The 21,340-nt window shown below is 44.6% G+C and overlaps 1 protein-coding gene across 1 annotated transcript in view; it reads right to left on the bottom strand.

Moving 5' to 3' along the window:
• LOC124041721 (epidermal growth factor receptor-like) overlaps nt 1-21,340 on the bottom strand; it is a 57,782-nt gene that overhangs the window by 12,941 nt on the left and 23,501 nt on the right. The window contains exons 2-12 of the mRNA XM_046359636.1: nt 8,333-8,484; nt 7,648-7,834; nt 5,309-5,440; nt 4,939-5,007; nt 4,696-4,814; nt 2,281-2,422; nt 1,776-1,892; nt 1,084-1,210; nt 871-944; nt 649-736; nt 303-502 (exon numbers count right to left, since the gene is read on the bottom strand). Coding sequence (XP_046215592.1) covers nt 303-502; nt 649-736; nt 871-944; nt 1,084-1,210; nt 1,776-1,892; nt 2,281-2,422; nt 4,696-4,814; nt 4,939-5,007; nt 5,309-5,440; nt 7,648-7,834; nt 8,333-8,484 — 1,407 coding nt within the window. The remainder of the gene's footprint in view (nt 1-302; nt 503-648; nt 737-870; nt 945-1,083; nt 1,211-1,775; nt 1,893-2,280; nt 2,423-4,695; nt 4,815-4,938; nt 5,008-5,308; nt 5,441-7,647; nt 7,835-8,332; nt 8,485-21,340) is intronic.

Here is a 21,340-nt window from a genome sequence, read left to right as displayed (position 1 = left end):
CTGTACAAGTAACAAGCTAGCGTCCATTTCCTAGTTCTCCCAAACTTTCACAGTTTTATGGCCACAACAATAGAGATTGGCCAATATTAATCTCAGAGCCACATACCCCGATGTGACCTTTGTTTTAGTAAACACAGAGCGTTGTGTTATCAGCCTTTTATTACGGGCTCGAGTTGTTTATGTGACATTATGGTGTTGACTGTTGGTGTTTGTTGCGACTGCTCTTGTTTGCTGCTGTTCCTTTTTTTTGTTGGTGTTATGTGACCACACACGTCAATATAATTAATGACTTTATGATTTACCACATGCGGCTGCGTGGGCATTGCTCTCCAGCTGTATGGTCTGCCTGTCGGACTTGAACAGCTGCTTCCAGTGGCGCTTCTTGGTGTAGCAGAGGTTGGTGTTCCTGGTGATGACCACGTCTCCATCGCTGATCTCCTTCAGCGAGCGAAGGCCCAGGTGGGTGATGGTTAGCTGGGTTATGGCCAAGCTCACCGTACCACTTGAGGAGGGAGAGAGAGGAGAGGGGAGTGAGAGGGAGACACTTCATTTCATCAAGTTCCAGGAGGCTATTAAGGGCTTGACCAGCTCACTACTGCCACTCTATAATATAATAGATGCGGAGACTAAGCTGTTACTGTTACTTACTGTTTGGTCCGTCCTCTAATAATCTCCAGGTTTTCAAAGGGACTGAGGGATGTCATGTTTTCGGGCCAGTTCTGAATCAGCAGATAGCCTGGATGTTTGTTTTTATAGAACGGGAAGGAAAAAAAGACAATTCAAATACATATGAATGTAAAATAATCAACAACATGGCTTTTTTGGTAACCTTTTAGTATAGTTAATAGACTAGTCTGCACTGCCTCTTACCAGTGATTTCTCTGACCGTCTTGAAAACGTCTAGCTTGGCAGGATCCATCTTTGGTGCTTTGGTAAATGGGTCTCTGTGAATAGCAAGAACTGTGAAATGTATATGCCATATTCACAAATACAAAATACAACACATTAAGTGTGATGTAAAAAACGAGTCAGGTCTTACTCAACAGGCTCTTAGGTCTTATTCTATATGTTCTTAACACTTACCCATGGATAGACGTGTAGATAATAGCAATGTTCCCATTGATTTTGGTGCAGTTTTTGAACGTGTCAATGTTGGTGGCGTTGATTGACAGAATTTTGTCAAGTTTCCCCATTCCAAGTCCATTGCAAACTGTGAAAATTAGGAATATGTTAATAAAAACAAACATGGCATCTAATTTACTTTTTAATTTTATTTTTAATTTTACCCCCTTTTCTCCCCAATTTCATGGTATCCAATTGTTTTAGTAGCTATAGGACGCTACAACTCCTGTACAGGCTCGGGAGAGACGAAGGTTGAAAGTCATGCGTCCTTCAATACACAACCCAACCAAGCCGCACTGCTTCTTAACACAGCACGCATCCAACCTGGAAGCCAATGTGTCGGAGGAAACACCTTGCACCTGGCAACCTTGGTTAGCGCGCACTGCACCCGGCCCGCCACAGGAGTCGCTGGTGCGCGATGAGACAAGGACATCCCTACCGCCCAAGCCCTCCCTAACCCGGACAACGCTAGGCCAATTGTGCGCGAACCCAGCGTCTCTGATGGCACAGCTGGCGCTGCAGTACAGCACCCTTAACCACTGCGCCACCCGGGAGGCCCGGCATCTAATTTCTTTGTCACACTAAAATATTTGAGAAATCACTAGACAGAAAACGAACGCTATGCAGTTTTGTTGTGGCAGTATCAACTGTACCTTTGGGGCACAGCCCATCACACTTCTTGCACTTCCTGACTCCTCCCTCGTCCACTTCGTACGTGTCACCACTGCATGTTCGAACGCACGCTCCATGGTCTGTCACCACATAGTTATCTGAGGGGGAAAAAACAGAATATATAACAAATCTATGTAATGCATTGTGTACTGTGTATAGGACAGTATTGTATGCATGGCAGTGTCTGAGAGCTGATTCTAACAGCCTGGAGAAAGTAGAGGCGTCTATAGTATTAGCACTCCCTGAACCTAAATCCTTTTTTCCCCTCGTTTATGCAGTTTCTGATTCAACTCAGAGAGATTGTCACAGACTGACTGACTTAGAGTAATACACCAGCCTATAGGCCAGTGTTTTCCAACTCCAGTCCCTGACCCCCCCCCCCCCAAAGCTTCTAATGAATCCTTATATCCTTTATCATATACAGTAGCCTCATAGAAGAGGTCATAAGGGGAAGGGGACAAGGATGGAACATGTGGGTTTTCTTACGAGGGCAGGTCTTGACGCAGGTGGCCCCGAAGTTGTACTTCCCGTCTGGGTTGTTGACTAGTTGGTGAAGGTTGCGGTCGTAGAGCAGGAGGCGCGGACACGAGTCTTTACACGTCCCGTCATCCTGAAAGTCCCGGCAGGCCTACGGCACCAAACAGGGCTATGTTCATTAAGCAGCAAACCAAAGACAACAGACAAACAGGAAATGGACTACCTGCAAAATGTTTTAAAATGTTACATGTCCTAATAAATACGGCCCAGCCATCATAGACAGAGCAATAGGACCATAACAGACCCGTATGCACAGATTATAACACTGCTGCATTGCTATTTCACGGCTCAGCTTAGCCAGAGAGGAATAGGTGCCGCTGGCTTAGCTTCCAAGCTGGGGACTAAGCCTGATTCTCAAGGCACTGTCAAAAAGCAGGGTTTAATCAGCGATAGAAAGGGTCACCAGATACAAAAGCAATACAATGTGGTTTTAATCATAAAGTGGATAGAAAACAGTGGTACTGGTGTAAAGTATGTTGGTCACCAGCCAATAAGACCAAAGGGAGCATCATAAGACAGAAATAATGACGTGTGAAATGTTAAATGCAATGTGTCTGTTTCCTAACACATTTATTGGGTGAAGAAATAACTGCAAAATAATTTATTTATTTATTTTTTATTTTATTTAACCTTTATTTAACTAGGCAAGTCAGTGAAGAACAAATTCTTATTTACAAAGACGGCCTAGTATATATAGTATATGTGAGAGATGCCATTCTTGACCTATGACTAGCCAGGGTTTTGTCAGACCACGTGACCTGACCAGGGACCCTACTTAAAGCCTAACTGAAGCCCAGAATCGTTCATGGTCACTCCTGTCCCACCCTATGACACCAGTACAATATGAAGGTGGAATCTGTCTCTGCCACTTGTGAAAGTGGCGTGTCTGTCTGTCGGTCTGTCTCTCACCAGCCGCTCTAGGTCTGGGTCAGATACAGTGTGAAGATGGGTTAGGGTTATGGTTAGGATCTCTCACCAGACAGTCTCTAGGTCTGGGTCAGATACAGTGTGAAGATGGGTTAGGGTTATGGTTAGGATCTCTCACCAGACAGTCTCTAGGTCTGGGTCAGATACAGTGTGAAGATGGGTTAGGGTTATGGTTAGGATCTCTCACCAGACAGTCTGTAGGTCTGGGTCAGATACAGTGTGATGGGTTAAGATGGGTTCTGGGTCAGATACAGTGTGAAGATGGTATGGTTAGGATCTCTCACCAGACAGTCTGTAGGTCTGGGTCAGATACAGTGTGAAGATGGGTTATGGTTAGGATCTCTCACCAGACAGTCTGTAGGTCTGGGTCAGATACAGTGTGAAGATGGGTTACTCTCACCAGACAGTCTGTAGGTCTGGGTCAGATACAGTGTGAAGATGGGTTAGGGTTATGGTTAGGATCTCTCACCAGACAGTCTGTAGGTCTGGGTCAGATACAGTGTGAAGATGGGTTAGGGTTATGGTTAGGATCTCTCACCAGACAGTCTGTAGGTCTGGGTCAGATACAGTGTGAAGATGGGTTAGGGTTATGGTTAGGATCTCTCACCAGACAGTCTGTAGGTCTGGGTCAGATACAGTGTGAAGATGGGTTAGGGTTATGGTTAGGATCTCTCACCAGACAGTCTGTAGGTCTGGGTCAGATACAGTGTGAAGATGGGTTAGGGTTATGGTTAGGATCTCTCACCAGACAGTCTCTAGGTCTGGGTCAGGTCTGGGTCAGATACAGTGTGAAGATGGGTTAGGGTTATGGTTAGGATCTCTCACCAGACAGTCTGTAGGTCTGGGTCAGATACAGTGTGAAGATGGGTTAGGGTTATGGTTAGGATCTCTCACCAGACAGTCTCTAGGTCTGGGTCAGATACAGTGTGAAGATGGGTTATGGTTAGGATCTCTCACCAGACAGTCTCTAGGTCTGGGTCAGATACAGTGTGAAGATGGGTTAGGGTTATGGTTAGGATCTCTCACCAGACAGTCTGGGGTCTGGGTCTGTCTGGGTCAGATACAGTGTGAAGATGGGTTAGGGTTATGGTTAGGATCTCTCACCAGACAGTCTCTAGGTCTGGGTCAGATACAGTGTGAAGATGGGTTAGGGTTATGGTTAGGATCTCTCACCAGACAGTCTCTAGGTCTGGGTCAGATACAGTGTGAAGATGGGTTAGGGTTATGGTTAGGATCTCTCACCAGACAGTCTGTAGGTCTGGGTCAGATACAGTGTGAAGATGGGTTATGGTTAGGATCTCTCACCAGACAGTCTCTCGGTCTGGGTCAGATACAGTGTGAAGATGGGTTAGGGTTATGATCTCTCACCAGACAGTCTCTAGGTCTGGGTCAGATACAGTGTGAAGATGGGTTAGGGTTATGGTTAGGGTCTCTCACCAGACAGTCTGTAGGTCTGGGTCCAGTGCAGCCTGCAGCACAGTGTTCGTTGCAGCAGTCGATGGGAGACGGACCCTTACACCTCTTAGAGCACTGCTGGGCACAGTTCAGCTTCGTCACTAGACGGAAGGAAAACAGCATCAGTAATGTGCAAGTGCCAGTTATGATATCATACAACTAAGCCCTTGTTTTTGTCTTACAGTATACCTTTCAACAATATTAGAGTCTGGTTTACAGACTTACATGTCTGGCAGTGTTCTGGGCCGGGCGCCCAACATGAACCATTGAAGCATCCAGGATCACAATTTTTACCTACAGAAAATATATAAAAATAATTGTTCAAGAACTCTGCAACTTCAGTGTACTTTAATACTTTATAGTGTACTTCAGTATTTTAATGTTCAATAAAGCAAAGTTGGAGTTTTTGATTAGTTGACAGTTAAACATGACTAAACTATTGGCTGCGCTGGGTGAAGCAGCTTCCTGTTAATATCTAACAACATGAACAAATCTAGCCTCAAGCGTGTATAAAAACACAAAACATTGAATGGGATTATGGTAGGTGCATTTATGTGACACATTGTTTCATGTGCTGTACACAGGAGCTCCTTACAGAGACGATTTCTGTTGGGTTCAGGTAACTGCATGTTGGGTTTGCTGTCAATGTCCACGATGTCCAACCACTGGATGGTCTCCACGTTACACAACTGGTTGCCTGAGAACTTCACTCCTCCTTTCAGGATCTCTGGAAAATGGAGAGAGATGCGTTTATTTTCAGATGGATGTTGAATGTTGATGTGAATTAATCAATGTAATAAAACGGTGTAGATAACCTAGCTCCAGCTCCAAAAGCAACCCTAACCCTAGCTTCATGTCCACATCGTGGTTCAAACCTAACTCAAGCCTCAACCCTAACCCTAGCTTCATGTCCACATCCTGGTTCCACTCTAACCCTAGCCTCAACCCTAACCCTAGCTTCATGTCCACATCGTGGTTCAAACCTAACTCAAGCCTCAACCCTAACCCTAGCTTCATGTCCACATCCTGGTTCAACTCTAACCCTAGCCTCAACCCTAACTTCATGTCCACATCCTGGTTCAAACCTAACCCTAGCCTCAACCCTAACCCTAGCTTCATGTCCACATCGTGGTTCAACTCTAACCCTGGCCTCAACCCTAACCCTAGCCTCAACCCTAACCCTAGCTTCATGTCCACATCATGGTTCCACTCTAACCCTAGCCTCAACCCTAACCCTAGCTTCATGTCCACATCGTGGTTCAAACCTAACTCAAGCCTCAACCCTAACCCTAGCTTCATGTCCACATCCTGGTTCAACTCTAACCCTAGCCTCAACCCTAACTTCATGTCCACATCCTGGTTCAAACCTAACCCTAGCCTCAACCCTAACCCTAGCTTCATGTCCACATCGTGGTTCAACTCTAACCCTGGCCTCAACCCTAACCCTAGCCTCAACCCTAACCCTAGCTTCATGTCCACATCATGGTTCAACTCTATCCCTAGCCTCAACCCTAACCCTAGCTTCATGTCCACATCCTGGTTCAAACCTAACTCAAGCCTCAACCCTAACCCTAGCTTCATGTCCACATCCTGGTTCAACTCTAACCCTAGCCTCAACCCTAACCATAGCTTCTTGTCCACATCCTGGTTCAACTCTAACCCTAGCCTCAACCCTAACCCTAGCTTCATGTCCACATCGTGGTTCAACTCTAACCCTAGCCTCAACCCTAACCCTAGCTTCATGTCCACATCCTGGTTCAACCCTAACCCTAGTCTAAACCCTAAACCTAGCTTCATGTCCACATCCTGGTTCAAACCTAACTCAAGCCTCAACCCTAACCCTAGCTTCATGTCCACATCCTGGTTCAACTCTAACCCTAGCCTCAACCCTAACCATAGCTTCATGTCCACATCCTGGTTCAACCCTAACCGTAGCTTCATGTTCACATCCTGGTTCAACTCTAACCCTGGCCTCAACCCTAAACCTAGCTTCATGTCCACATCCTGGTTCAACTCTAACCCAGCCTCAACCCTAACCCTAGCTTCATGTCCACATCCTGGTTCAACTCTAACCCTAGCCTCAACCCTAACCCTAGCTTCATGTCCATTTCCTGGTTCAAACCTAACCCTAGCCTCAACCCTAACCCTAGCTTCATGTCCACATCCTGGTTCAACTCTAACCCTAGCCTCAACCCTAACCCGAGCTTCATGTCTACATCCTGGTTCAACTCTAACCCAGCCTCAACCCTAACCCTAGCTTCATGTCCACATCCTGGTTCAACCCTAACCGTAGCTTCATGTCCACATCCTGGTTCAACTCTAACCCTGGCCTCAACCCTAACCCTAGCTTCATGTCCACATCCTGGTTCAACTCTAACCCAGCCTCAACCCTAACCCTAGCTTCATGTCCACATCCTGGTTCAACTCTAACCCTAGCCTCAACCCTAACCCTAGCTTCATGTCCATTTCCTGGTTCAAACCTAACCCTAGCCTCAACCCTAACCCTAGCTTCATGTCCACATCCTGGTTCAACTCTAACCCTAGCCTCAACCCTAACCCGAGCTTCATGTCTACATCCTGGTTCAACTCTAACCCTAGCCTCAACCCTAACCCGAGCTTCATGTCCACATCCTGGTTCAACTCTAACCCTAGCCTCAACCCTAACCCGAGCTTCATGTTCACATCCTGGTTCAAACCTAACCCTAGCCTCAACCCTAACCCGAGCTTCATGTCCACATCCTGGTCCAATCTAACCCTAACCCTCAACCACAACCCTAACCCTAGCTCCAGCTGCCACCCGACCCTAGCTTATAACAAGGGTTCAGAGTTTCCCTGGTTTGGTTCTAGTACGTGAGAAGGCACACAGTGACCAGTCATTATGCGGCTGGGTACAGCGACTGCCTGGGCAGAGCAGGGACAGGCCTAGAGACTGACCTGTGAGGCTGGTCAGAGGCAGCTCGGTGGTGCCTGCACCCATTGACTTATTATGGTTCATCAACACAGCCAGGGCAAAGCCATCGTTGTAGAGAGTGTGGCCTCGGATGATGCGCAGGTTGTCCAGGGGGATCCTGTTGGCTGTGTTGAGGGCGATCAGAACATAGCCACCCACCTCCTGAATTGACTGTGGACAAACAAGGAAAGATTTGGGTTAGGCCTTGTCTTCACACACTATGCCAGGGCTGAACAACTTCAGACCTAGAGGCTCCAGCTCAGGTCCTACTGGTTTTCACCTGTCTATAACTTCATAGCTAGACAAGTTTCACAGAAGGTTACCACCGGTAACCCACTGAACCTAGTCACAAGTATGAGCGCAACCTAAGAGACTATCTCAACTGAAGCTATAAGGCTCTAGGTGTTTTGGACAGCTTACCCGTTGAAATAGCTTTGGACCATGCCCGGAGGTTAAAACAAGCTTGTGAGACATTTTGTTTTGCGGCTGTGATGTTTTCATCCAGTAATGCTTTCTCCAATGCTTTCTCCAAACAAAGGGGTTCCTTGCCTGTAGCCTGGTCCCAGAACTGTTTGTGCCATCTTGACATCTCTTATGGTCATTGTTCATGGGAGCTGACAAGACAGCGCAAACAGATCTGGGACCAGGCTAACGTTCCTTTTATCTTACCCTGAGGAAAGACAGATCATGGTGGTCTTCCATGTGTGTGACCTCCAGGTTCTCCAGGACAATGGTACAATTGCTGTAGGTCTTGACCATGTTCAAGTAGTGGCCCTCTTTTGACCCCAGAAGGCTGAACCGGTTAGTGATGCCCTGGCATACTGGGGGGGAGAGAAGATGATTAGAAATCATCCAGGAAAGTAGAAGACAGATCACCTGAGTGAAAAGTGACCATACTTGAATTTCACAATGAACATGGAAAAACTGCTGCCTTGATCCAGACAGGAATATCTTAGCTACCAAGCACCCTTACATGGATAGTGATATTCATCATGCATAGTCACTGTTAAAATGTACACTGGCATACCCAAGACAACAAAGTACATCGACTCTCTGATTCACTTCTGCCTCTCTTTACACACGTGTGTCAGAGGAGCTTAAATTGTCTTGTTTCTTTGTTTGTCGGTGTGAGCTGTGCTGTGCACAGTCATACTTTGGTTCATTCAATAGCATTAAATAGCTGAGCTGGTTTGAATCTAGAATGGGAAATTGATCCCTACGATGCTGCCGCTTACTCATGAGTCGCTGTGTGCTCTGAGCTGGCCGACCATATTTATCTTGGCCCAGACTCTTTCCACTGCTATTCTGGCTAGTTAAAACAAATGCCTTGAGTTTCTGCACCATGTCAACTCTGTGCAGAAAGATTTTGAGTTACTCTTTACAAACAGGCGTTTCATGGGGATTATTATCTATTCCACTCATCTCCCTGTCACAACTAAGAATATTGGTAACATTAAAGGGACGTTATCGGTCCATGAATGCAGCATCTTCTGGAGTTTATGAAGCGACGGGTTTTGGAGTTAGATAACAATGATTATTTAAAGGTCTTGAACAGTCAAAATCATGTTTTTCATGAAATTGGTTGGCATTTAGATGAAACCAGATCAAAGTATGATGACCAAAGTATGAAAAATGACTGTTGCTTCACCATTGATGAAGTTTGATCATAAAGTTACTGGTCCCCCTCTCAATTAACTTGTCAGGGATCTGGAGGGAGATACATCGTCCTCCATGTCAAACACTTGGAATCAGGAGGCGGGATTACTAAAGGAATAGGGTGACATCACCCTAACGCTAATTTTATTAAACCAATGGCAACATGATATTCTCTTACCTAATTTAAATAAGTACTGCCTTGTAAACAACATCTGAGAAGGAGTGTTTGTGGAGGGGCGTGGTTTAAAGAGCTATGTAGCTATTTTACTGGTGCAAAAATTTGACTGTAGGGTGTCTGTCAGCAAATATAATTAAAAGTTTACAATATTCATCTATGGCAAATATATTTACATGTTTCCCCTTTCATCTGTGTCTGGTGTTAGCTAGTTACTGGCTAGGTCTTCAGCCAGCATGGAACAAAAGGGGGGGAAAGGTCATTCAAAATGCAGACAAGAAATTTGTGGAGTGGTTAAAAAACAAGTTTTAATGACTCCAACCTAAGTCCATGTAAACTTCCGACTTCAACTGTATATATAGTTAACACATCTGTCAGTGCAGCTGTGAACCATATCACAAGAGATATGACAAACGGGAGATGTATACATACAGTTGAAGTCGGAAGTTTACATGCACTTAGGTTGGAGTCATTAAAACTTGTTTTTCAACCACTCCACAAATTTCTTGTTAACAAACTATAGTTTTGGCAAGTCGGTTAGGACATTTACTTTGTGCACGACAATCATGGGACATCATGGGAAAATCAAAAGAAATCAGCCAAGACCTTAGACAAAAAATGTAGAACTCCACAAGTCTGGTTTATCCTTGGGAGCAATTTCCAAACGCCTGAAGGTACCACGTTCATCTGTACAAACAATAGTACGCAAGAATAAACACCATGGACCCACGCAGCCATCATACCGCTCAGGAAGGAGACGCGTTCTGTCTCCTAGAGATTAACGTACTTTGGTGCGAAAAGTGCTAATCAATCGCAGAACAACAGCAAAGGACCTTGTGAAGATGCTGGAGGAAACAGGTACAACAGTATCGATATCCACACTAGAACGAGTCCTATGTCAACATAACCTGAAAGGACGCTCAGCAAAGAAGAAGCCACTGCTCCAAAACCGCCATAAAAAAGCCAGACTACAGTTTGCAACTGCACATGGGGACAAAGATCATACTTTTTGGAGAAAATGTCCTCTGGTATGATGAAACAAAAATATAAATGTTTGGCCATAATGACCATCGTTATGTTTGGAGGAAAAAGGGGGAGGCTCGCAAGCTGAAGAACACCATCCCAACCGTGAAGCACGGGGTGGCAGCATGATGTTGTGGGGGTGCTTTGCTGCAGGAGGGACTGGTGCACTTCACAAAATAGATGGCATCACGAGGAAGGGAAATTGTGGATATATTGAAGCAACATCTCAAGACATCAGTCAGGAAGTTAAAGCTTGGTCACAAATGGGTCTTCCAAATGGACAATAATGACCCCAAGCATACTTCCAATGTTGTGGCAAAATGGCTTAAGGATAACAAAGTCAAGGTATTGGAGTGGCCATCAGAAAGCCCTGACCTCAATCCTATAGAAAATGTGTGGCCAGAACTGAAAAGGCGTGTGCGAGCAAGGAGGCCTACAAACCTGACTCAGTTACACCAGCTCTGTCAGGAGGAATGGGCCAAAATTCACCCAACTTATTGTGGGTAGCTTGTGGAGGGCTACCCAAAACGTTTGACCCAAGTTATACAATTTAAAGGCAAATACAAATACTAAATGAGTGTATGCAAATTTATGACCCACTGGGAATGTGATGAAAGAAATAAAAGCTGAAATAAATCATTCTCTCTACTATTATTTGTCAGGAATTGTGAAAAACTGAATTTAAATGTATTTGGCTAAGGTGTATGTAAACTTCCGACTTCAACTGTATATAAAGAAAAACAGAATTGATGCAATTTCAATGTTGTTTGAGTTGCTTTGTGTGTCACCAAATTTGATGATTTTACTGCAATTCTGCATCCAAGTTTCTTGACATAGGTGTTTCAAAGAGCTCTCAGTCAAGGCCAGCTCATGAAAATAAACTTTTTGTCCACTCAGCTTGTCTTTTCAAAATTCATTGGTTGTTAGCCATGAGAGAAAAAGTTCTGTTTTATAGCATTTCTATACCCCCCCCCCCCAACATTTTTTAAATATATAATGGGTGATATTTTAGTCACTCAAAAGGCTATTTTCAGGACCTTTAAGACTTTTGTGGAAATTAAAGCTGGAGCCATATTGGAATACAACTCCCATTCTTGGCACAATTTAAAAAATGTATCAGGCTCTTCCAAGTGCTGATAACGTGTATGTACACACAGGCTCTAGCACCAACAATAGAGCCATTGAGCTAGCCAGGACAACAAACGCCTAAGATAAAAGGCTGATAATGCTGTAATCTACTCTTACAGAACCCGTGTTCGGATAAGTCAAGGCAAGGAGGCAGTACTAGAGATAAGTATGCAGAGGAAGACAAGAGGATCCTTTACATAGTAGTAGAGACTGACTGAGGAGAATGTGGGTCTGGAGGAAACAGGTCACCTTACTGACTTCCTGTTCATTCTGTCTGTATGTCCCTTGAGCTGGTCTGACAGGCTGTTGAGACTGACACTAAGACACTGTGAATCAGGGGCACATTTGATTTGATTGAACCTTTATTTAACTAGGCAAGTCGGTTAAGAACAAATTCTATTTACAATGACGGCCTACCGGGGAACAGTGGGTTAACTGCCTTGTTCAGGGGCAGAACGACCAGAGTTTTACCTTGTCAGCTTGGGGATTCGATCCAGATGAGGAAAGATCACACACTAAAGACCACAAGTGATCAACTATAGATGACTGTACAGTACAGAGTTAAATGTGGAATAAAATACAATTTGAACAAACAGAGTAGCCTTGGCTAGAACCTGGGAACATCCGCAACACTTCACACTCAATAAGCAGCATTTTAACCAATCGCTCGAACAAAACTATCGTCGTGGTTGAGCAAGAGCGACTACTACTTCACATTCTGGTAAATGTGTCCCTAGAGTCAGAGTAAGAGCTTTGGGACAAACAGGGAATTTACCTTCCTCAAATTCAAGTCAGTAGCTAGGTTTCCATCCAATTGGTGACAGATTGTCCTGCGAAGATTCTAAAATCCGCAAAAAGATCCCACCATGCGTATTTTGTTTTGTTGACATTTGGAAAGTTTACATCAGGCCTGTCATGACATTTTCTTATCAGACATGTTCTTTACTCGCATTAAATGGTTGGATGGGAATCTTCTGTAGTTGTAGTGTTCCTAGGAATACATTCCTAAACATGCCTGGTCCTGACAGCAAAGTCAGAACACGCACCAGAACTCAAGCGACAGCCTCAGCATAAGACACACCTTAATAACACAACACAATGCTCTCGTACACTGGCCTTTTCAATTCCAAGAATGGAGGAAATAAACATATCATTACTAAGGAGTATTATTCTAACAAAGCTTGTCCTCTTGAAATGATACAATATGGAACTTCATAAATGAACTGGCAACACAAATGTCAAAGCAATATCTTACACTATTTATTTACGCCTTCTTTGGTACACTTCACTTGTTTGTTATTACTAGCTCTTGTGATCAGTTGATCTGTTTGTGCTGTCTTGCCAATTTATCTGGTCATTGTCTCGCAGAAAATGAAGGAGCTGGCAATATAGCACAAACAGATCTGGGACCAGGCTAGCGATGGGGCCAATCAGAGAGAGAGTATAGGACCTTGAACAGCTGTGTTCCTCGGTGAAGTCCTTTCGTTCTAGTCCTCATTAACAAGTCCCCGAGGGGACACCCTGACATGAACCCTTATCATCCACTGCACTGGCCTAAGGGTGCGTCCCAAATGGCACCCTATTCCATTTACAGTGCACTGCTCGGGTCCAAAGTGGTGCACCACACAGGTAACAGGGTGCTATTTGGGACGCAACCTAACAACCTAACTCTGTGGCAACAGAGGCAGGCCCAAACCCCCTAACGCCTAGCAACAAAGGCAGACTTAGGATGCTACTGTAGAAAGCAGCCTCTTTTGTTTTAATTAGGAGAGGCATGACGTGAGATTTAATAAACGTAATTGACTCAATTATGACTGACGGAAAGGCCGAAGAGGAATAAACCAAAAACATCACAACCTGTCTACATACAGTATACAGTATTAAGAGGCAATGCATTAAAATATTTGCCATCATTTAACATCACAGATAGGTCATCATAGGGAGTGATATCATACTTATACGACCTGACATTACACCACCATAAAATGACTTACTGTGTACGCCATGACAAGAAGAAACCAAAAATAAAGTGTGCCATTTCAGAATAACACTACGCTCGTGATTAAGAGAGAATCATGGATTTATAACGAATACCAGATGAATAGTTCAAATTGAAAACAAACTTTGGTGCAAATGATGCAATCATCTGCCTCTACATGGATCTGAGAACTATTAAAATACTTTGGCCCTAGTTAGATATCATTACATTACAATCCTTCATGAGACCTGAATGTGGAAATACTACATCAAAAACCCAGAAGTAGCTAAACCGTACCGGATGCGCCATTTATTCCGTCACACCTGATGCACGTTTGACTCATCGAGAATGACAGTATCATCAATGTACATAAGATGCAGAGGGAGTGGTTTCTGATGAAGTCAATGGGATGAGTGAGGAGGTAGTTTGTGATATTGTTAAAATGCTTCGCTGATTACTTCACTTCCTTTCCGCCCAGCTGCGGTGACGTCACTTACTATGCCAGGAGTCGAGGAGGAGCAGGCAGGGAGTGGCGGCTCTGGCAAGTCTCCAGAACCTCTACCTCTTTGTGTGTGTTATGTAATCAGGTAAACGACTTCCTGTTTGAGAGGCTCAGTTGTACAGAACATTCCCTGGATCGCCTTGTGCTGCAGCCCTAACAACGCTGCGCACACACACACACACACACACACACACACACACACACACACACACACACACACACACACACACACACACACACACACACACACACACACACACACACACACACACACACACACACACACACACACACACACACACACACACACACACACACACACACACACACATCCTAGACTAACCTGATCATTAGTCATCTGAGCTTGCTTCAATGTGCAGTCACACATCTGCCTTTTGATGTCTTCTTGCTGGACTAGTGTTAGAACTCAAGGTTGTGAAAGCAGATTTCTGTTTCTGGCGGCTATCAGATCTTTAAACTGCGGGACGTGTAATGAGGCAACCACTTCATCTCCACAAGTTAAGTTTATTACAGCATTAACATTGTGTTGTTCTAAAAAGTTGTTACTAAAAGAGTGTTTGCAAGGAACCTCTGTAGGTCTATTACCCTGTGAGGAATCTGGACAAGTTGAATTCTGAATCAACAATTGTCTCTAATTTCACAAATGCAAAACGGTAAACAATATTCATACGCCAACTGGGTTGTACTAATGTGTCTATAGCCTATCTTCAGTAAAGGGAATGATGATTGACAGCCCGTTCTACTGGGAGAAACAGAAATGATCCAACAACCTTGTTTCCTTCCCCTCATTCACTACCTGCAATTCAATTACACTGCCACCAGAGTCTGAGAATTCCATTAGTGAAATTTGACTCATAATTAATGGGGAAGTGGCTATGTTCATTGATATTCTTGTTTATTCCTCCCCCCGAAGAAAGAATCACAGCAGAGTAACCCAACAGCCAGTGTTATCCTCCCTTTAATACAAATCAATACAAACACTAATTTCCTTAGTAAGACTTAAGCTACATTTCTATTCATGCAGAATGATAGTATCATCAATTGAACATTAAATACATGCAATCAATTGTACGAGTCAGAACAGTTTAATAAGAAGAATCATCGATCTCCTAAACGCGACGACACCACGCTTCTGAATGGAAAAACAGATGCATCGTGTAGCAGTTTCTTCTGCTTTCCTTGGATGCAGTACAAAGTACAGGCTCCTCGGGGGTGCAGTGGACTGCCTCAAGTTTCCATCCACACCCCCAGATTCGACGGGAGCATAATCTCAAAGGCCCACTATCTGAGGGAGGAAAATAAAGCACTTCCCCCATACTTCCTGTGCATTGAGCACAAACTTCCTCCTCCCTCCTCCTTTCCGATTGGCTGATGTTGACGAGGGGGTGAGGGATCAAGTCCCGATTTCGCAATATGATTCAAAATGAATACTAATGCAGTTAACATACACAAGGTACGTATCCTAATAGAAAACCTTCGTTCTGAGAAGTACCCTGTGTAGGGCTACTGTGCAAGAATAGGCCTACGGACCTGCAGTTAAAGAAACCCGTCCTAATATCCTGTCCTTTGTACTGCGAGGCCAGGGGACGACTTCATCTTCCTCTGCGTGGGAGATGCATGTAGCATCAATCCCTTTGAGAAAACAACTCGGGGCGTCTCAGAAGAAAAGCGGCCCACAATGGGAGTGGAGGGTGGCGGATACCCCCCCTCCGTACCCCTCAGGGTTGCAGAGAGGACAAAACACCAGCCCAGCTGTGGAGCACAAGGAGCACAGGGCAAGTAAACGCCAGTGAATGCTGTGAATGACCGATGATCCCTTCTAACTGTGTTCACTTTCATTTACGTGAATCTATCTGGAGAGCAGATGGAGCCCTCTGTAAGCACAACACAACTCCATGACTTCTCACTGGAAGAGCTCTTACAGTTTGAGCTGGAAGTAAACGGCTTTGAAAGTGTCGTCTTTTGGAGCGGTTTGGTCCTTTAGAACTCTGAGGGAAAAGAGACCAAATAAAGGCCAAAAGGCTAATATTTACCCCAGTTAGAGAGTGTTCCTGTACAAACACATAGTGTTCTCTAGCAGTCACTGAGACACTCCAGATATCTGCAGCAGAAGGGTCAGTCGTATGTTTACTCTGTGACCCTGTGGTGGAATGCTGGAATAGACCCAGTCACTCTGCACTGTTGCACAGCACACACACCGTTTAGTGTAAATCGCAACAATAACTGAGAAGGATTGAGAAGTTCATAGGAGCACTTCAAATTTGGTTTGAGAAACGAAGGCGTTTATTTAAAAAAAAATGACTAAAAAAATGACATCCCAAATATTTGGAATAAGCAAGGGCCTTGACTTCCGGTTAAACAGACAGAAAAGGGATCTAGCGAATACATCCAGCAGAAAAAGTCATAAGGTATTGGAAATACATGACACATATACACAGTCATGTTGAAGTAATGACTAATATCAACGTTTAGATTTAGTTTTGCGGAAATTGTGCCTTCTGTACGTTTAAGAAACATTTCCTAGTCTTGATACTTTCAATAGTGCAAGTTCACAGAAGTAACAAGTAAATATGAGGACCTGTGTCCTCATTTGTAGCTATGACCCTGTAGAGCACACTAGCGTAGAGTACAGTATAATTTACTGTACTGTACTCTACTCTGCTGTACTGCATAGGGGTGTGAATGTTTAAACATTAAAACCTTTGAATTAAGTTGGGATCCTTAACCTAGGACAAACCGGGACTTAGACAAAACCTCCAGGGGACCATGACACAACGTCCCAAGAACGTCCTAAAAATGTGCTCAGGGACGTCCCTGGGATAAACCTGGAACTAGACAAAACCTCCAGGGGACCATGACATAACATCTCAAGAACGTCCTAAAAATGTCTTTGGGGACGTCCCCAGGATAAACCTGGAACTAGACAAAACCTCCAGGGGACCATGACATAACATCCCAAGAACGTCCTAAAAATATCTTTGGGGACGTCCCCAGGATAAACCTGGAACTAGACAAAACCTCCAGGGGACCATGACATAACATCCCAAGAACGTCCTAAAAATGTCTTTGGGGACGTCCCCAGGATAAACCTGGAACTAGACAAAACCTCCAGGGGACCATGACATAACGTCCCAAGAACGTCCTAAAAATGTCTTTGGGGACGTTCCTGAGACAAACTAGAAAAAGGTTCCCTAGAGAACGGTCCCTTGCGACATCACACAACGTCCTAAGAACTAGTAAAATTACACTCCTGAGCACATCCTAAAAAGGCCCTGACATGGTCCTCAGTGACGTCCTGGGAACTTACAGGGAACTAGACAAAGGTCCCCCAGAGAACGTTCCCTTGGGACAGTCACGCAACGTTCTCAGAACATCAAAGGGATAACGTACTGCCGAAACTCTTAAGGGGGCTAATGGGAACGTCGCCGAATCTCCTCAGGACATCCCTATTTGCTGGGATGTAGGCTTGGCATACACAGACCTGCTGTTCGATACTGATATTGATACAAGAAGCTCTTTTCATGACATTCAAGTCAGTGATCCCTTGAATTGACACAGTGATCCCTGGTCACACAACAGACTCTTCATTCATTTACTTGAACTATCAATGGTGCATTCACTGCTCCTAATGATGCTCCTTTGTGGTCACAGAAAGATATATTATAGATGTGCAATTAACCAAGTAAAATAATCAATTTATTTTAGCTTGCCAGTGACCATTGATATCTACACCAGTATCACTTCCCGCAGCTGTCCCATATAGAAGACCATAAATCAATCGGGGCTTTTATAATCACTAGACACCCAGGTCATAAACATACTTGGCACCATTTGTATGTGCTATCCACTTCTCTGTTTTTAAATCACACTACATCCCACCAGTCATCCAACACTCAAAACTCTATCCCTTTTAAAATCCAAAGAATCTACCCACCAGCCTCCTTAAACGTTCAACAGTCTGCCCACTTCCTCCTTTCCTTCTTTCACTCCAGACATTCTCCCCATTGTCCCCTTTTAGGCTCAAGACATTCTACCCCGTCTCCCCCTCCTCTCCCAGTGTCTCCCCCCTTCCACTGCAAACACTATCCTCCTCTTTAACAATCCCACAGGAAGTCAGAGAGAGGAAGACTGGAGAGAGAGAGAGAGAGAGAGAGAGAGAGAGAGAGAGAGAGAGCGAGAGAGAGAGAGAGAGAGAGAGAGTGGGCGGTAGAGAGGCCGGCAAGACAAACTCACTGCTGCCTGCTAACTCACTGACACACACACACACACACACACACACACACACACACACACACACACACACACACACACACACACACACACACACACACACACACACACACACACACACACACACACACACACACACACACACACACACACACACACACACACACACACTTTTGTATTGCTATACTTGTTGGGACCAAAGAATTGTGGGGACCAAAATCCTATTTTCCCTAACCCCTAACCCCTAACCCTAAATCTAACTCTAAACTTAACCCTTAACCTAACCATAACTCTAACCTTAACCCCAAATTCCTAACCCTAAACCGAACCCCTAAGTCTAAATAAAAAATGTTTAAAAAAACATTTGTGGGGACAAGCAAAATATCCCCACTTGTCCAAATGTTCCTATCCTGTGAGGGCTATCCACAAGTACTAGAAGGTTGTGGAGGCATTTCCCATTTCCTTTACCAATGGAGGGGAGGGGGCAAAAACCACAGGCAGAAAAACCCACACATTTCACACATCATTCCAGCAATAAAAGCAGCTGTAATTCGGGAATGCCCTATTGGTTTGGTTTCAGCAGAATTCCCAAAGCCATCCCGGGTCCGAGCGGAGCCAAGCAGAGCAGCACGCAGCACAGATAAGGAAGGCTGAGCTCTCTGTCCTTAACGTCATCTAAGGGCACAGGAGATAAAGACACTGGTTGCCTCTTATCAACCCTACACTGAAAGCTACAGTTAAGTCATGGTAGTCAGGGGTAGTGAGTTGAACCTGATCTTTCTGAACTTTTAAATGGGACTGATTGAAAACAGTTTATACTAGGGAAGCGTGAAGGGGATATCAGGGATCAAACTGAATTTCTCCTAGTACTGTTCCTGTGTGATTCCAACCACTTGTGCCAACTCAGCTACTGACTTAGTCACATCCCTATTAACTAACTCCATAGCCTCTTCCTCTCTGGACCCATAAAAAGGCATACATACTTTAAAAGAGACTGAGGTTTTAGTCCGTAAGCGGCATTGTGTTGCTCAGCTCTTACTCACCATCACTTTCATCCCCTGGTCTACGCATTAAGCAGACTGAGACTGGAGGCCTTTACTATAGCCTCCTAGTGATGAATAGTTTCCTCCTCATTCAGTCACACACACACACACACACACACACACACACACACACACACACACACACACACACACACACACACACACACACACACACACACACACACACACACACACACACACACACACACACACACACACACACAGTCTTGTACAGCTAACCTTGTGGGGACACACAATTCAGTCCCATTCAAATTCCTATTTTCCCTAACCCTAACCATTAACCTAACCCTAACCCATTTCCCTAAACTTAACCTTAACCCTAACCCCAAAACCTGACCTTAACCCTAACCTTAGCTCCTAACCTTAACCCTTAACCCTAGCTCCTAACCCTGAAACTTAACCCACTAGAGATAGTGTTTGACCTCGCAGGGACTAACAAAATGTCCCCAGTTGGTCAGATTTTTGTTCGTTTACGATTCTTGTGGACGCACACACACACGCACACACACGCACACACACTGAGGGTAGCTAGCTACTAGCTAAGTGATTCAACAGAGGCCCAACTTTGCGACACTTCCGGGAACGCAGAGCAGACTCGACTTCTATAATTATTCTCGATCTATGAAGGCAAAACCTAGATTCGAGTCAATGTCTTAAGCAGCTGAACATGTCGTTACTTCAACCTTGTGAGTGACAAACTGACACATTTTCATTTTTTCATCTTCATATCGAAGGAGTGCCTTTGATTTGACGGCATGCACATGCACAGTTCGGCGCGACTTGACCATTAGACCCAACGAGGTGTTTCGGCGCACAAGTTTAGCTAGCTAACGTTGTCATGACATCGCCTACAAGTGTGATCGGGAATTTCCTTTGGATAAGCAGTTTCTTGGCTTCTTCACACTAAACCGTCTTAGCTTGCGTAGTTGTCTAAGGAGCCCTCAGACTTATTGACAGAACGAAAGGGGGATTTGGTTACAGTGTGTCTTATATTGGCCCAAAGTGTGACCAATTCCATTTTCACCGTGAACTCAACAGAATTTAGTTATGACTTGGAGATGACACATCAAACTGCAATGCATAAAATGTGAAAGACGTGCCAAGAGCTGGAGCTTGGGGTACAACGACAAGTATTCAGCTCGGTAATAATCTTCAGAGTATTGAGAAAACAATCCCCTTCTCTGGAAATTGCAAACAATATGATATGAAACTTGACATTAAAACGCTGTAACACTTCACTTGTCTGACAAATCTCACACAGAAACAGAGGCTCATATGGCTTCTAATGTTAGATTGGGGGTGTGTGATTGGCATCACCCTTGTTCTGTGTGACAAAAAGACATATCACACATGGTTGGTAACGGAAGCCAAAACAATGACTTGTTTTTGTAAGCTAGTTGTTTGAAGTGATCATGGTTGCAGTGCGGAGCGGGGGACAGTTGTTTTAAAGCCGCCCCCTCATCTCACCGGATACAAAGCAGTGCTGTTGGCAGGGACCACAGGACCTCTGTGCTGAGCGCTGGCTGTTTTGCGTCACTCATCAAAGGGTCTGGGTCTTGGCGGACAGCGAATCGTTCCCCTATCAGGGTGCAATGCACTCACTTCTGAGCCCTAGGGCCCTTGCTCAGAGTCAGTATGTGTGAGACACACTCTATACTACATACACACAGACCAGGAGTGGGTAGCTAGGGAGAAGATACACTGCATGACCAAAAGTATGCGGACACCTGCTCGTCGAACATCTCATTCCAAAATCATGGACATTAATATGGAGTTGGTCCCCCCTTTTGCTGCTATAACAGCCTCCACTCTTCTGGGAAGGCTTTCCACTAGATGTTGGAACATTGCTGCAGGTACTTCCATTCAGCCACAAGAGCATTAGTGAGGTTGGGCACTGATG

This window comes from Oncorhynchus gorbuscha, linkage group LG08 (assembly GCF_021184085.1).
Source record: "Oncorhynchus gorbuscha isolate QuinsamMale2020 ecotype Even-year linkage group LG08, OgorEven_v1.0, whole genome shotgun sequence".
Classification (NCBI taxonomy): domain Eukaryota; kingdom Metazoa; phylum Chordata; class Actinopteri; order Salmoniformes; family Salmonidae; genus Oncorhynchus; species Oncorhynchus gorbuscha.
Note: the sequence above shows the minus strand (reverse complement) of the source record. Positions and strands in the feature narration are given on the sequence as shown.